The 15,034-nt window shown below is 43.5% G+C and overlaps 1 protein-coding gene across 1 annotated transcript in view; it reads left to right on the top strand.

Moving 5' to 3' along the window:
• The window catches only part of hacd4 (3-hydroxyacyl-CoA dehydratase 4), a 43,417-nt gene that overhangs the window by 16,564 nt on the left and 11,819 nt on the right, over nucleotides 1–15,034 (top strand). Inside the window, exons 2-4 of the mRNA XM_080188683.1 lie at nucleotides 3,595–3,701; nucleotides 12,185–12,312; nucleotides 13,733–13,845. Of these exons, the coding sequence (XP_080044809.1) occupies nucleotides 3,595–3,701; nucleotides 12,185–12,312; nucleotides 13,733–13,845 (348 nt within the window). The remainder of the gene's footprint in view (nucleotides 1–3,594; nucleotides 3,702–12,184; nucleotides 12,313–13,732; nucleotides 13,846–15,034) is intronic.

Here is a 15,034-nt window from a genome sequence, read left to right as displayed (position 1 = left end):
TTTCTTGCAAGCCCCCAGTATTTCTTTATACTGTGCCCCACTGTGGAACTACAGTTTGGGGACATATAGATTACTCCGAGCAAGTACTTCTTTCCTTTGCTATTTCTTATTTCTACTCAGACGGATTTCACATCTTCATCTCCCATGCTAATGTCATTTCTCAATGCAATACTGATCCCTTTCTTCACCAGCAAAGCTACACCACCTTTTTTTTCTTTTAGTCTATCTTTCTGAAGTGCTGAGTACCCTTGGATGTTCAATCCCTAGACTTGGTCTCCTCCTTGTAACTATGTCTCAGTAATTGCCACCAAATCATACATTTATGCTTCTATTTGTGCCGTTGACTCATTCGTTTTGTTCTGAACACTTCTGCATTTAGACATAAGAACTCTCAGGCTCTGGGGTATAACAGACAGCAGTCGGCCTCCAACTCAGCTGTGGACATCGGGGCTGTATCTTGGTGTATTGATAGGAAAATTAAGAAATTGTAAGGTGGCACACATAATCCCTGTATATATGAAATACACTTGTGAATGTATGTTGAGTTTCACAACAGACCCAAAGCTGGAGTACTGTGTGCAGTTTTGGGCGCCGCACCTGCGCAAGGATATTTTGGCCCTGGAGGGAGTGCAGAGGAGGTTTACTAGGCTGATACCGGAGTTGAGGGGATTGAGCTATGAGGAGAGGCTGAATAAACTAGGCTTGTACTCGTTAGAGTTTAGAAGAATGAGGGGAGATCTCATTGAGACGTATAAGATGATGAATGGGATGGATAGGATAGAGGTGGAGAGACTCTTCCCGCTCAAAAAAGACAGTAGGACTAGGGGGCACAGCCTTAAGATAAAGGGGAGGCGGTTTAGAACGGAGTTGAGGAGGAACTTCTTCACTCAAAGGGTGGTGAATCTCTGGAATTCTCTGCCCGTTGAAGTGGTGGAGGCTGCCTCGCTAAATATTTTTAAGAAGCGGGTTGATGGGTTCTTGATAAGAGAGGGGATTAAGGGTTATGGGGAGAGGGCGGGAAAGTGGAACTGAGCCACGACAGATCAGCCATGATCTTATTGAATGGCGGGGCAGGCTCGAAGGGCTAGATGGCCTACTCCTGCTCCTATTTCTTATGTTCTTATGTTCTTATGTTCAAAGAACCATGCAGCCAGAGTTGTGTGATTCTTGGAACTCTCTCCATAACAGCACTGTTTAGCAACATTAACTTCTCATCCTTTTTTTTAGGATATAACACTTTTCACAGTATGTGTACCACTTGAAAGTCATGTATTGTATATTAGAGTTATATAAAACACTGGTTAGGCCACATTTGGAATACTGGTCCAGTTCTGGTCACCACACTTCCAGAAGGATGTGAAGGCTTTGGAGAGAGCACAGAAAAGGTTTACCAGAATGTTGCTTCTTATGGAGGCATTAGATAAAAGGAGAGATTGAATAAACTGGGATTGTTCTCCCTGGAAAGGCAGAAGCTGAGGGCCGACCTGATAGAAATTTATAAAATTATGAGGGGTATAGATAGGGTATACAGTTGGGAGCTTTTTCCCAGGGCAGACAATTACAAGGGGGCACAAGTTCAAGGTGAGAGGGGAAAGGTTCGGTGGAGATGTTTGAACAAAATGTGGTGGTGGTGGTCTGGAACGCACTGCCAAGTGAGGTGGTTGAGGCAGATACATTAGCGACATTTAAGACTTATCTGGATAGACACATGAACAGATGGAGAATAGAGGGATACATGTCTAGATAGGACAATGTGATCAGGCAGGCTTGGAGGGCTGAAGGGCTGTCCCTGTGCTGTTCTGTTCTTTATCTAAACAATGTGTGTTCATACTAACTGAATTATAGACTCAAAAATGAATGACTTGCGTCACAGTGGCCCTTTGAAAAGAGCTTCAGTTTTCATTTTTGCCTTGCTGTTAAACGGTTGTGAAATGTCTTCATGCTGCCACAGGTAGGTAGCTGTAAGCAGTCAAGTGCTCACCTGAACATGACACAGACATTGAGTAATTATCCTCTCAGACTTCAACCAGAGATATTCCAGATGGGAAAATGTGTCAGGATCAGGCTCCTCGAGCACAACAAACCCTTGTGGCTGCCAGAGATAAAAACTGTTTTCAAATGTCAGACTCGAGACATACAGAGGCCCTAACACACGTAAATCTAGAATGCAATGAATACAAATTCCTATTCTATCAAAGCACAACTTACTGCATGATATAATTCGCAATCTTCGTAAACCCATTACAGGATTTATTGTGATTCAACTGAATGGAATTCTTTTCCGTGATAGAAAATTCGTTTTAGAAAACTTTTGTTAAATTTTTAATTAGTTACTTTGTATGCATAATGTGAAAACGTGATATAATATGCCAGGCTTTCAATACTTGTTAAAACCTCATTGCACTGTTTTTATTCCTTTGTGTGTTTTTTTTATTGCTATTGCGCTGTTATCACCATGGAGACTACAGCAGGCACCAACTGAAAGTGTTGACACAAATTATATGTAGATTTATTGCAAGTGCAGCCTACAATTGAGTAATCTCCAGTTTCTAGGATTCTTGTAAAGAGAGGAAAGTTATGTGAAGTTGGGGGATGAACTGTTGGCTCCACTTATGGAGTCTCTGGACTTACAATCAAGTGCTCAGAAATTCACATTGCAATTTGGAATATCATTTGATCTCCCCTTGTTAGATGGAAACAGCTAGCACTTTTGGCTGACTCATGAAGTCAGTGCTCAAAAGTGAGCGTATTAATGCAGCATAATGGTTAGCACTGCTGCCTTACAGCGCCAGGGACCCAGGTTCAATTCCTGGCATGGGTTACTGTGTGTGGAGTTTGCACATTCTCCCCATGTCTGCGTGGGTTTCCTCCGAGTGCTCTGGTGTCCTCCCACACTCCAAAGATGTGTGGTTAGGTGGATTATCCAAGCTAAATTGCCCCTTAGTGTCAGGGAGACTAGTTAGGGTAAATGCGTGGAGTTAATGAGAGAGGGCCTGGGTGGGATTGTGGTCATTGCAGACTCGATGGGCCAAATGTCCTCCATCTATTCTGTAGGATTCTATGATTAGAAAATTATCAAGACAGTTACAATTGTAGAAAGTCCCTTCCTGGCATTTGGTTATTTAAAATGGCATTTGTGAGGAAGCAGTTAGCTAAAACAATTGCATTCTTTTAACAGAAGCCTGATGGCAACCATGAGACCAAAAAGTGAAAATATATAAATGATAATTTAAAAAAACAAGAGAAATTAACATTGGTGGTTTTAGGCCTTCTTTTGTTAGAACCACAGAAAAGTTATGGTGTAGAAAGAGGCCATTCAGCCCATCATGTCTGTCCAAAAAAAAAGAACAAAAAAACTAGCCTCTCATTTTAATCCCATTTTCTAGCACCTGGTCCATAGCCCTGCAGGTTACAGCATGATTTATTACTGTGAAAGAATCATTTAACTCACTCAAATATTATTATGCCTTCATTTTTATCTGCCAAAATCACCCAGCCTTCACTGCTCTATTCACTAGTTAGGTTTTGCTACATTAATTAATAATGCCCATTTTAAAAGCAAACTTAAAATTGGTTTTGTTATCTTTTTCTCAGATATCGGTTGAAGATCTTGTATCTTTTCACATATAATCTGATACAGTTCTGCGGATACTCCTGGATATCTACGAATATAACTGCCAGGTTCTTAACATTTGGTAAAGGTAAGGACTTTCTTGCTGTATACGCCTAGCAGTGTTTTCTCATATCGAATACTGGGGATGCTTCCTGCAGAGACCATTTTCTGAAAGTGGATATTTCAAATGTATTCTCAAAACCCTTCATAAGAAAGGCTTCAAACACTACACGGTTCTCAAAAGCCTGCACTGCCTTGGTCAAGGCCTGCGCAGACCCATTTGATTGTCCTGTTTGATGTTGCATGATTTGGCCACTCTATCTATGCAAGAAGGCATTGTTGCAATGCTCCGTGAAATCAATCTACTCACGTTCGAGGCAAACTCCTCCAATCGTGGACATTTTGTTCAAGAGACCTGTCAGTATATTGTAAATTTTCTGCTCTTCCTTCATGACCATCCCTTTCACAAATAGCCTCCAGATTGCAGCATTTGTCTCCAGCTGAGTAGAGTTTGAAGGGGGCTGTGCCCTCAGAGGTGGACTGTCCATTGCTGTTCATGGCAATGGTGTCTTTCTTCCCTTGCTTAATTGCGAAGTGTGAGTCACCAGATGAAAGGCTAATTATCTTTCCAACTGGTAAGCAAAAGTCCTATAATGGTGGACACTGAACCATCTCCTTTGAAGGTTCATCATTTGCAGGTTTGTACAGCTCTGCTGCATGCAAGAAAGTGGAGTAAAAAGATATGTATTAGTATTGGTAAGAATATTACTAACTTATGATGGTATTTCACTCACTGCTATAGTCAAATCTACATGATTGTTGTATGATGTAAATATGAGATATACCTGTCTAACTCCTTTTTTATTGGTAGAGTCACAATGGGCCATAGGGTCACCTTCTGTGCTGTAAGTTTTCTGTGTTTCGATTGTGTGCATGTTATTTGATTCTGTTACTAGGTTGCTGGCAGGAGGCCATCTCTCCATCTGTGATGGTCCAGTACTGACCCAGTACTTCCTCTATGTGAAATCTATGGAGACCCCCCTCTATGGTTCTCTCCTCTAGAGTTCTATGCTCTTTTCTCCTGCGATATAGGAAAGAACAGCTTGATGAGTGAGTTCAATGTCACATGCTCACCTGGTGGATTTGGTGTATATCATGAGGACACATCAATTGACATAAGGATGAGGGGGGTTTCCAGTGTTGGGGGTGGGGGGGGAGGGGGGGGGGGCATGTGGATTTATAGGTGGTAATGTGAGGAAGTTCACAGGAAGCAAAGGATGGGTATGCTTGCAAAGTCATTGGATTTGAGGAGTGATGGGGTAAAGGAAGGGGGTTAGGTGATGCGCAGATCACAATGTAGTTGAATATGAGAGTCTATTCAATAACCTAACCATATCAGGGAAAGTAAGAGCTTTTGCACGGAATCTAGGATTGTAGCATGGTGCTCTAGATGTCGACTTCCTGGGACATCTCCAGTTGCAGAGAAACGAGGAGGAGTGCAGAATGCAGACTACAGGCCATGATTCCTTCTCGGTAGCTTTCATACAACTGAGGAGAAGGAGGATCTATGGCCATCTGGTAGGACTCAGAGAAGAGCCTCACCGTGAGGACCATGGGCCAATGAGGCCCCGATGAAAACCCAGAAGCAGAGGATAAGGGACAAATTCCATGGAGGCATTTGTTGTGATCCAGGGTGTACTGAAGACACCTCTCATATGTGGAGATGAGTGACAGTACTGCAAATGCCTTCACTTGTCAAGGGGTGTGGTAGCTCATATCTGCAACATTATTCAGGAGGATTTGATGCTACAGGGACTGGGAGGGTGAGTGGTTCAAAAAGTGACCACCACACTCAACCTCTTTGCAAGTGGCTCATTCTAGGGCTCCACTGAGATTCTCTGTGGAATATCACAATCCTAACTCATAAATGCATACAGCAACTCACCAGTGCCCTTTTCAACAAAGCAAAGAATTAGGTTCAGTTTTACCCTGGGTGAAGCTAGTGAGGCTGCCAGAGCAGTGAGATTTGCAGCAATCTGCAGCCTCCCACAGGTATAGGGTGCCATCGAGCGCATACATGTGGCCTTAAGAGCTCCTTGGCAACAACCAGTAAGATTTATCAGGGAAAAAAAAGCTTCTGTTCTCTATGTGCAGCTGACCTGTGATCAGTGAAAATAGATTTTGTAGGCTTACCTGAAGTATCCTGCAAGCTGGCACGATGCTTACATCTTGAGTCGCTTGTAGGTGTCACAACTCTTCAAGGGCATTCAGCATGTTTGCTCATCAGAGATAAAGGCGCAGAATGAATCAGAAGTGAAGTACAGTGCTGCTGATCCTGCAACACACTCCTTAATGGAACAGACCACTGACATGTTGAAGATGTGTGAACCAATCCAGTCCTCTCCCCAGAAGGTGTCCCATATCGTTGTGGTTTTCTGTGTTACAGAACCAGGCACTCCAAAGGGAGAGTAAGCTGTCAGATGGAGGAGCTGTGTGTCTCCTCCGATGAGGAGGATGCCAGTAGGGATGATATTGAAGAGGGCAAGGATGTTAACACCCCACAGGAAGAGCCCAGAGCACAAGCCAGGTGTGTCAGACATGCACATGAGATCCTTAGAACAACAAGGGTCCAGGATAGTAAAGAAGATTAACTCATGAGTGCATTTTCATCTGTCCTTTCAACGCAAGCTAAACATTAAACACCTTATTTGTAATCCTCAACATCTGAATGGAGGACATCAATCTCAGAATGAGTAGCCACAACCTTGCTTCATTACTGGAAGGTTAGGCAGCCGATGGAGCACGTGACCTCTCTGTAATAGGATAAGAACCAGCGCTCATTCTGAAGCAGGTCGGCATGGTGCAGTCATTTCAATCATTACACTAACATTTCACTGTCTATTGGCAGCCTTCAAGAGAACAGAACAGCACTGCAAACCTTGGTGTACTCAGTATGCCTGCAGCCTCAAAGAGGATAACCAAGGGTCACTGGTTATCATTTGACTATCTAAGGACGAATATGAATCTAGAGTGTGGCATCTCACCAAAGGCCATCTCTCAGGCAAGAATAATGTCAGGCCCCCAGCTTGAGATTGCTCTTCAGGACACTGTGATCTGTCACTGCACAGTGTGGAAGCGAGCCTGTGATCTTTGTGCACAGAGAGATTTCAGCAGCACCATCGTCTGAACATTGAGAAACATTCATGACCCAGCTTCGTCTGGAGCTTCTCAAGCTCGCGTGAAGTATTGCCTTGGCAAATGGGAGTGAGGTTCATTTAACATTACTTAATACCTTTGTTAATATTAAAGTCCAATCAATAAATGTACTGGATCTTTGCTCTCGACTCATTAGGTCCTCCACATTTTCGCTCTAACAGATTAATATATAGATGAAGAAGCCTTCAAGACACTGGTGGCCTTGGCACGATCAGAGAACCAGGTTGATTGCCCCTCTGAGAGTGAGCTCAGGGATTGTATTAAGCCAGAGCTTCAGGAGCAAACTAACATCCTTACAAGTAATAGGCCGGCATCCTGAGACTAGACACTCACCAATAACTTCACCCCGTCATGGCCATCTAGCAGACATTACAGGAGGCACCAAGTGCAAACTAGGTTCATTGCTCTGCATCATGCATGTGGAGAGTGGGAACTGTTGTAAAAAGTTCAGCTGTAAACACTATCACAACTAATATTGCAAGCTACCTTGAATGGCTCAGGCTTCTCTGACTATCACCATCACCTAAGCCTGACAGACATTACACTGGCTTTGCTCAAGTTACTTCTGTGGATATGCAGGAGACTAACTGAGCTGTGATTGGAGTGAGACACCACAGGCCTGAGGGACAAATTGGGAAATATTTGAGGAGAGGGTTGTGGGAGGGGGATCTGTTACACAGAGATGACCTTGGAATTGCATCACATCAAACAGCCATTCAATTCCTGAAACTTTTGAGGCAGAAAAGCCAAACATACTTTACGCACAAGTGAACACCCATGCCACTATTGTACTGTCAGTATTTCATAAGTTTTCTTCCCCTACAGCTATGCATGTTATATCCCCAACAGAGGTGGAGGCAGCTGCTGACTCCTGTACCTGAGATTGGTGGGTGTCCTTGGAGGCCTAAGGCCTGGAGGGCCCAGGTGTGATAAGGGTCTCCTGCTCTGGGTCAGGTTCATGCTCCTCAGCCTGAGCACCTGGAGTTGCTCGGGATAGAGGGGACTTGGAACTGATCAACATGCTTGGAGAGTCTTGGATGGAGATTCCTCCTGGATGTCATAGTCGTAGAGGTTTACAGCATGGAAACAGGCCCTTTGGCCCAACTTGTCCATGCCATCCTTTTTTTTAAAGCCACTAAACAGTCCTAATTGCCTGTGTTTGGCCCATATCCTCAATACCTATCTTACCCATGTAACTGTCTAAATGCTTTTTAAAAGACAAAATTGTACCTGCCTCTACTATTGCCTTTGGCAGCTTGTTCCAGACATCATCTGTGTGAAAAAATTGCCCCACTGGACTCTTAAATCTGTGCCCTCTGGTTTTAGACTCCCCTACCTTTGGGAAAAGATGTTGACTACCTGGATGATCTATGCCCCTCACTATGTTATAGACGTCTATAAGATCATCGCTAAGCCTCCTACACTCCAGTCGATCCAGTCTCTCATAACTCAAACCATCAAGTCTCGGTAGCATCCTAGTAAATCTTTTCTGCACTCTTTCTAGTTTAATATCCTTTCTATAAATCGGGTGACCAGAACTATGCACAGTATTCCAAGTGTGGCCTTACCAATGTCTTGTCCAACTTCAACAAGACGTCCCAACTCCTGTACTCAACATTCTGACCAATGAAACCAAGCATGCTGAATGCCTTCTTCACCACTCTGTCCACCTGTGACTCCACTTTCAAAGAGCTATGAACCTGTACCCCTAAATCTCTTTGTTCTATAAGGGACATGTCCGTCTGAACTAAAACCCCCTACCCTTCCGGGTACGATCGCTCTATTCCTATCCTATTCATGTATTTGTCTAGACGCCCCTTAAAAGTCACTATCGTATCTGCTTCCACTACCTCCCCTGGCAGCGAGTTCCAGGCACCCACCACTCTCTGTGTAAAAAGCTTTCCTCATACATCTACTTTAAACCTTGCCCCTCACACCTTAAATCTATGCCCCCTAGTTAATGACTCTTCCACCATGGGAAAAAGTAAAACCACTATGCCATCTTTTCTTGCTGGTGGCTACAATAAAAAGAGATAATTAGTGATCAGTGAGACAGTCATGTAATGTCCGCTGGTGTGGCCAATGTGTACTGCATTGACCTTCACTGGCTTGTTGGAAGATGCCAATCCTGTCTTCCACACAGAAAGGGTTTCTGTCCTTGCCAGCCAGTTGTGCCACCTGCTCCTCAAAGGGGATGAGTAACCTCAACTCCAGCATCTCCCTCTCAGCTGGAATCTCTCCCTCATGTGTGCAATCAGTCCTGCATTAAGACAGAGGGGTAGAACATGAACAGTACATACGGCAGAGCAGATCAGTAGCGAGCATGCCTGCTGTGTGCGCTGAATGATTCCCTGGAAGGAATGAAGGTGCCATTTAAATATAGTGCCCAGACCTTTGACCCCATGAGGTAACAGTGAGATGGAAGAATCCCAGCCTGCCCCACCAGTGGGAATCACACTCAGTTTCCCACTGGCCCACTGTTCTCCAGAACTGCCAATTCTACCCAAGGTATATTTCTCCCAATTCTATTTAAGGCCTTTAGTTGATGCATTCCTAGGTATCCATTCAAAGGCAACCAGTTATTAATAGTGGTTCCCAGAGCCGGAGCCGCTTCTCAGCACAGTCGGATGTCAATGCGTGAGGCTGAGGTGCGCATCCTTCAGCTTTGTGATGCACTGCACACGAACCTCTTGCGCCAGAGCAGGTCCCCTCTTGTTAGGCTCTTAGGCCTCAAATCCCCTCTTCCCTGACCCTCTTACACCCATCCAGTGGGATGGGGAGGGGAGATTAAAAATTCCAGACTACTCAATCACAACCCAACCCCACACTCCTCTTTCAAATTTTAAGGTACTGAAATCAAGGCATTGGCGGCATTCTCAAACACGGCAGTGATTAACCGTCCATGTCGCAGCCTGGTGACATCACGTGCGAGAGAAGAGCAGGCCTGAACTTTCAGCTACCCATTGCTGATCCCTACCTCTCAGATCTAAATGCTAAAGATTTGCTCGTCAAGGCAGCATAAGGAGGCCTGGAACTGAATCCCCTTCTCCAGTAGGGGGCCTTCCACCCAGGTTGCCAGTTCCAGCGTCACACCACTGAGTTCCCTCCTAAAACAGGGAAAATTACAGCACAGGAACAGGCCCTTCGGCCCTCCAAGCCTCCACCGACCGTGCTGCTTGACTGAACTAAAACTCCCTAATCTTCCGGGGATCACATCCCTCTAAAGATCGAACAGGAACAGGTTTCTCCCATATTAAAATGTAAATAGTCGTGGAATTGCCTTGGGAGAGGGAGCAACCTGGAAATGACAGGTCTTCACGACAAAAACAAAACAGAAAAATCAATTGAAGTAAATGTTTAAAATGGTTTCCTTTCGATTCAGTAGCTGGGAGGGTACTTTATATTGAATGCACGCAACCTGGTTGTTCCTTATGGTTAACATTGTCAGAGTGAGGTTTTTGTAATGAATGAAAATACCTTTAAAATTTAGCAGTGAAGGAGTTGTTCAGTGTCAGTAACAACTCTGTTAGAGAAAATGGAATAATCTTATTCACCATCAATCATCAACACTTTCAGATCAGATAATTTGCATCCTTACCACAAAACAAAATAAACAAACAGCTTAATTTTAGACAAAGTCCATTGGAAACGCATCAACTGCTAAACTGTACAGATAATTGAAGCATATCTAAAAGCAAGTTAGAATATTTAACAAAAAGAAGGGAAATGAATTGCAGCGCATGGATGTACACTGCATGCTAGCAGTTGGGTCAGTTAAATGTTCCTGGACATGGTATTAGGTACTAACTAACTATCGTTGCTATGCTGGCCCACTATGTTGACAATCAGTGGGTTTTGGTCATGTCATAAAATCATAGACTCTCTACATGCAGAAGGTGGGCATTTGGCCCATCGAGGCTGCTCCAACCACAATCCCAGCCAGGCCCTATCTACAAAACCCTTTGCATTTACCCTAGCTATACCCCCTGACACTAAGGGGCAATTTAACACGGCCAATCCACCCAATCCACACATCTTTGGACTGTGGGAGGAAACTGGAGCACCAGAAGGAAAGCCACGCAGACACATGGAGAATGTGCCAACTCCACACAGACAGTGACCCAAACCAGAAATCAAATCTGGGTCCCTGGTGTTGTGAGGCAGCAGTGCTAACCACTGTGTCATTGTGCTGCCCATTAGGGCTTTAACAATGATGCCATTTTGGTGAGTAAGTCTCTAGAATTGCTGTGCCCAGTGAACTCAGAATGGGGACCAGATTTCAAAGACTTATTTGATCTTAGATTGAACTATCTGCCATAATGCCTTAGTGTAGTGGCTGTGAGAGGAATATTTATTGAATAAATCAGGAATGAAGGCAGAGCTTTGTAGGAAATTGAGATAAATACCGTTTTGGAGATGACATTTTTTTTAAGTGTCTGTTTTTTTTATTTATTGATGGAACATGGGCATTGCTGGCCGGACCAACATTTGTTGCCCATCCCTAATTGCCCTCGAGAAGGTGGTGGTGTTCTGCCTTCTTGATTTGCTGGAGTCCCTGTGTTGAGGAAAAAGGTTCCTGGGATTTTGACCAGTGACAGTGAAGGAACTGTTCGGGATTGAAGACCTGCTTGTGCCTGATGAATGAGATAGGAAGATCCTACCTAGAGGACATCAGGGGCTTTGTTGCTACTTTCCTGGCTCGCACGATGCACCAAGATACAAGTGAAGCCATCAGATAGATTAAAAGAATGTTAAAAGAATCCACTGAACTAGGATGGCATGGTGGCACAGTGCCTAACACTGCTGCCTCACAGTGCCAGGGACCCAGGTTCATTTCCAGCCTCAGGTTACTGCCTGTGTGGAGTTTGCACTTTCTCCTCATGTCTGCGTGGGTTTCCTCCGGGTCCTCCGATTTCCTTCCACATTCCAAGATATGTGGGTTAGGTTGTTTGGCCATACTAAATTGACCCTAACGTCAGGGGGATTAGCAGGTTAAATGTGTGGGGTTATGAGAATAGGACCTAGATGGGATTGTGGTTGATACAGATGTGATGGGCCAAACGGCCTCCTCTGTATTGTAGGGACTCTATGATTCTGTGAACTGAGAAGATATCTGCAGCACAATCAAAGTTAGATGCGTCGTCTTGAACATTTTACCTTTTGCTAAATCTGAACTCTCTGTCTTATTTGCCAATCCTTTGTAGAGAGGCTAAACAAATAGTCTACTGCCACATTTCTATCAATGTGACTGCAACCAAGTACAGAGGGTGGGGAAATTTAAGAGCAGCTTCTCACAGCAGCTGATTGTTGTCCGTAGAAAATAACAATATTTTATTTCTTGTGATTTCACTGAAGATAGCCTGGTGGACACGTACCATTCCATAGGAGCTGTGATGGGATTCTGCCAATTGCTATCAATTCTGGAATTAATCCACATCATCACAGGCATTGAACAGAACCCATTTGTTCCCCGATTCTTACAGGTAGGATTTACAACCTAAAATAAGCCAAGCTCATTCTTTCCCTGTGCAAACTTGTGATTTATGTTTCCTTATTCAATTCCATTGACTGATATTCCTCAGATAAGCACTTTGACTGAACAATGCGATAACCGATCTCATGGGCCCTATTGCCTTTGCTTATTAGAGGAGATGCGTGCTATAAATGCAGCTTGGTCAAGGCTTTGTGAGAAAAGGAATTCTTGAAATGCTTAAGTGTTTTCAGCAGGAGTCACTTGTTGAGGCAACTTTGTCCACTATGATTCATCAATATAACTATATAATAACAATAAATCAATAAAATATATAAAATACTACAATAAAACTCGGTTGTGACATATTATACAGTATATTAGAATCCATATAACAATATAATACAATAATGAATATATTATAGTCATCACATATAATACAGTATAATATTAAAATTTATATAACATCATATAATACTATAATTAAGATACTATAGTTGTCACATAACATTATACAATCATAGGCTCTCCCTGCAGAGAAAGAGTACATGGTCTTCTTGCTGACCCTTAGAGAGAACAATACAATTAATTCCACTCCCCTGCTCTTTTCCTAGGTCTGAAGACTGTTTTTTTTAAGGAAGTTGCTCCTGAATCCAGCTTCCTTTTAGGTATTGCATTTCAGTTACAACAACTTGCTGAATAAAACAATTCTCCTCATCTCCAATCTGGTGCTTTTGCCAATGATCTCAAACCAGTGCTCTCTGGTTACGACATCCTGCCAATGGAAACACTTCCTATGACCTTTTCCATCATAACTCCTCGATATAATTGTCTGCCTGCTTATTTGAAACTTTTTCTTTTGCGGAAGTCAGATCAACTAATTTTGAAAAACAGCATTTGTTTTCAAATTAACATTGAACATAAGCTTAATATGATCTGGTCTGTGACCTGTCACGGTGAAACAGTTCTGCATGATCTGTGTCCACTGCTTTAGATTTCAGCCAATTTTAGTCATTCTGATTAATATTGCGCATAATCAACTAGAGAAACAGATATAATAAATAGATAGCAGAATCTGGGATGAAATTATTGCCTTTTTTCAAATTGTCAGATCATTTTTATGTATGGAGTTTGCACGTTCTCCACATGTCTGCATGGGTTTCCTTGGGTGCTCTGGTTTCCTCCCACAATCCAAACATGTGCGATTAGATTGATTTGCCATGCTGAATTACCCCTAGTGTCGGGGGACTAGCCAGGGTAAATGCAAGGGGTTATGGGGATATGGCTTGGGCGCGTTTGTGGTTGGTGCAGACTCGATGGGCTGAATGGCTCCTTCTTTCCTGTAGGATTCTATTTGCGTGACCTTTGTGTGTGAGCTCGATGAGTGGAAAGTGCACAGGTTTACAGTCCATGTTTCTGATTTCCATCTGCAGGTTACCGAGAGGAACATAATCCTTTTTGTGGTCATCACCAGCCAAGAGGAGATGCAGTCCAAACATGTCGTTTGGGCCTTGTTTTCCCTCTGGAGCACACTGGATGTAATCAAGTAAGTAACTGGAGAGTGTGATTGACCAATAGCCTGAATGAAACCTCTGTTAATCTTTGCGTAGAACAAAATAAACTTCTACAAGGTTAATACCTAGAAAAGAAAGCTCATAAAGCACAACTTCGGAGTAACATCTCATTTTGGCTCAATTTGGCCTTAGAACAATATTGGATCAAACATGCCAATTATTACCTCATGTTATAACACAGCATCTTGAGGACCCCGTCACCCTCTCAATGTCCCTTGTGTGCCACTTCTCGTAGTGGTGGCTAAAGCATCAGAACAGGTACCTGTTTCTGCTCCACAGGAGGGCCTAGAAGGGAAGGCAGTGAATAGCTGGCAATGAGGGGGGCAAGAATAAATAGAAGTGAAAAGAAGGATTAAGAATGGATATCAGTGTAGGTAAAAAATTGAAGGGGAAATAGTTTAAAATGATGGCGAGGAGGAAGGTAGGACATGGTGACAAGAAGCAGGAGAGAAATGCATGATAATGGAAGGGGAAAGTGAGTGTGTGCATTGAAGGTAGTCAGGAAAGAAACTGCTGTGAAATGAGAAAGAATGGGGATGACTGGATGGAGGGTGGAGATTGTGAGGGACTGGGTGGAAGTTGGACATTATGAGGAACTGGATGGAGGGTGGAGATTATGAGGGACTGCTTGAAGATTGTGAGGAACTGGGTGGAGGGTGGAGATTAGGAGGGACGAAGAGAGGCTGGAGGTTGTGAGGGGCTGCGTGGAGGGTGGAGATGGTGAGGGGCTGAGTGGAGGGTGGAGATGGTGAGGGGCTGGGTGGAGGCCATTCTGGCCACTAGCAGGAACCTCGTCCATGGCCTGGCCTATGTATCTCAATATTTAAAGGGAGGGAATTTGAGTCAGGTCACTTGATCTTAACACCTTAACCGTTGCAATTTCCCACTCATTGTTGGAGCGGTATCCCGGAGGGCATCAATATCAAGACATTGTTATTTCTGACTGACAGCTGTCATTTCCATTTGTAGCAGTGAGGATTTAAGCCATTCCACATTTCTAGCTCACATTTGCTCTGTCTTTTGGGTTTACTTAACACTAATGTGTTGGAATTTTTGACTACTTAAATAGGCAGAGTAAATGATCAATTTTTAAGAATTGTGCTTAGATACAGCTGGCAATGTTACAAGGCCCACTTGACCACATTTTCAACTGTTAGTTTT

This window comes from Carcharhinus amblyrhynchos, chromosome 5 (genome assembly GCF_965287045.1).
Source record: "Carcharhinus amblyrhynchos chromosome 5, sCarAmb.v2.hapA, whole genome shotgun sequence".
NCBI lineage: Eukaryota > Metazoa > Chordata > Chondrichthyes > Carcharhiniformes > Carcharhinidae > Carcharhinus > Carcharhinus amblyrhynchos.
This window is presented reverse-complemented; position numbering and strand designations above follow the sequence as displayed.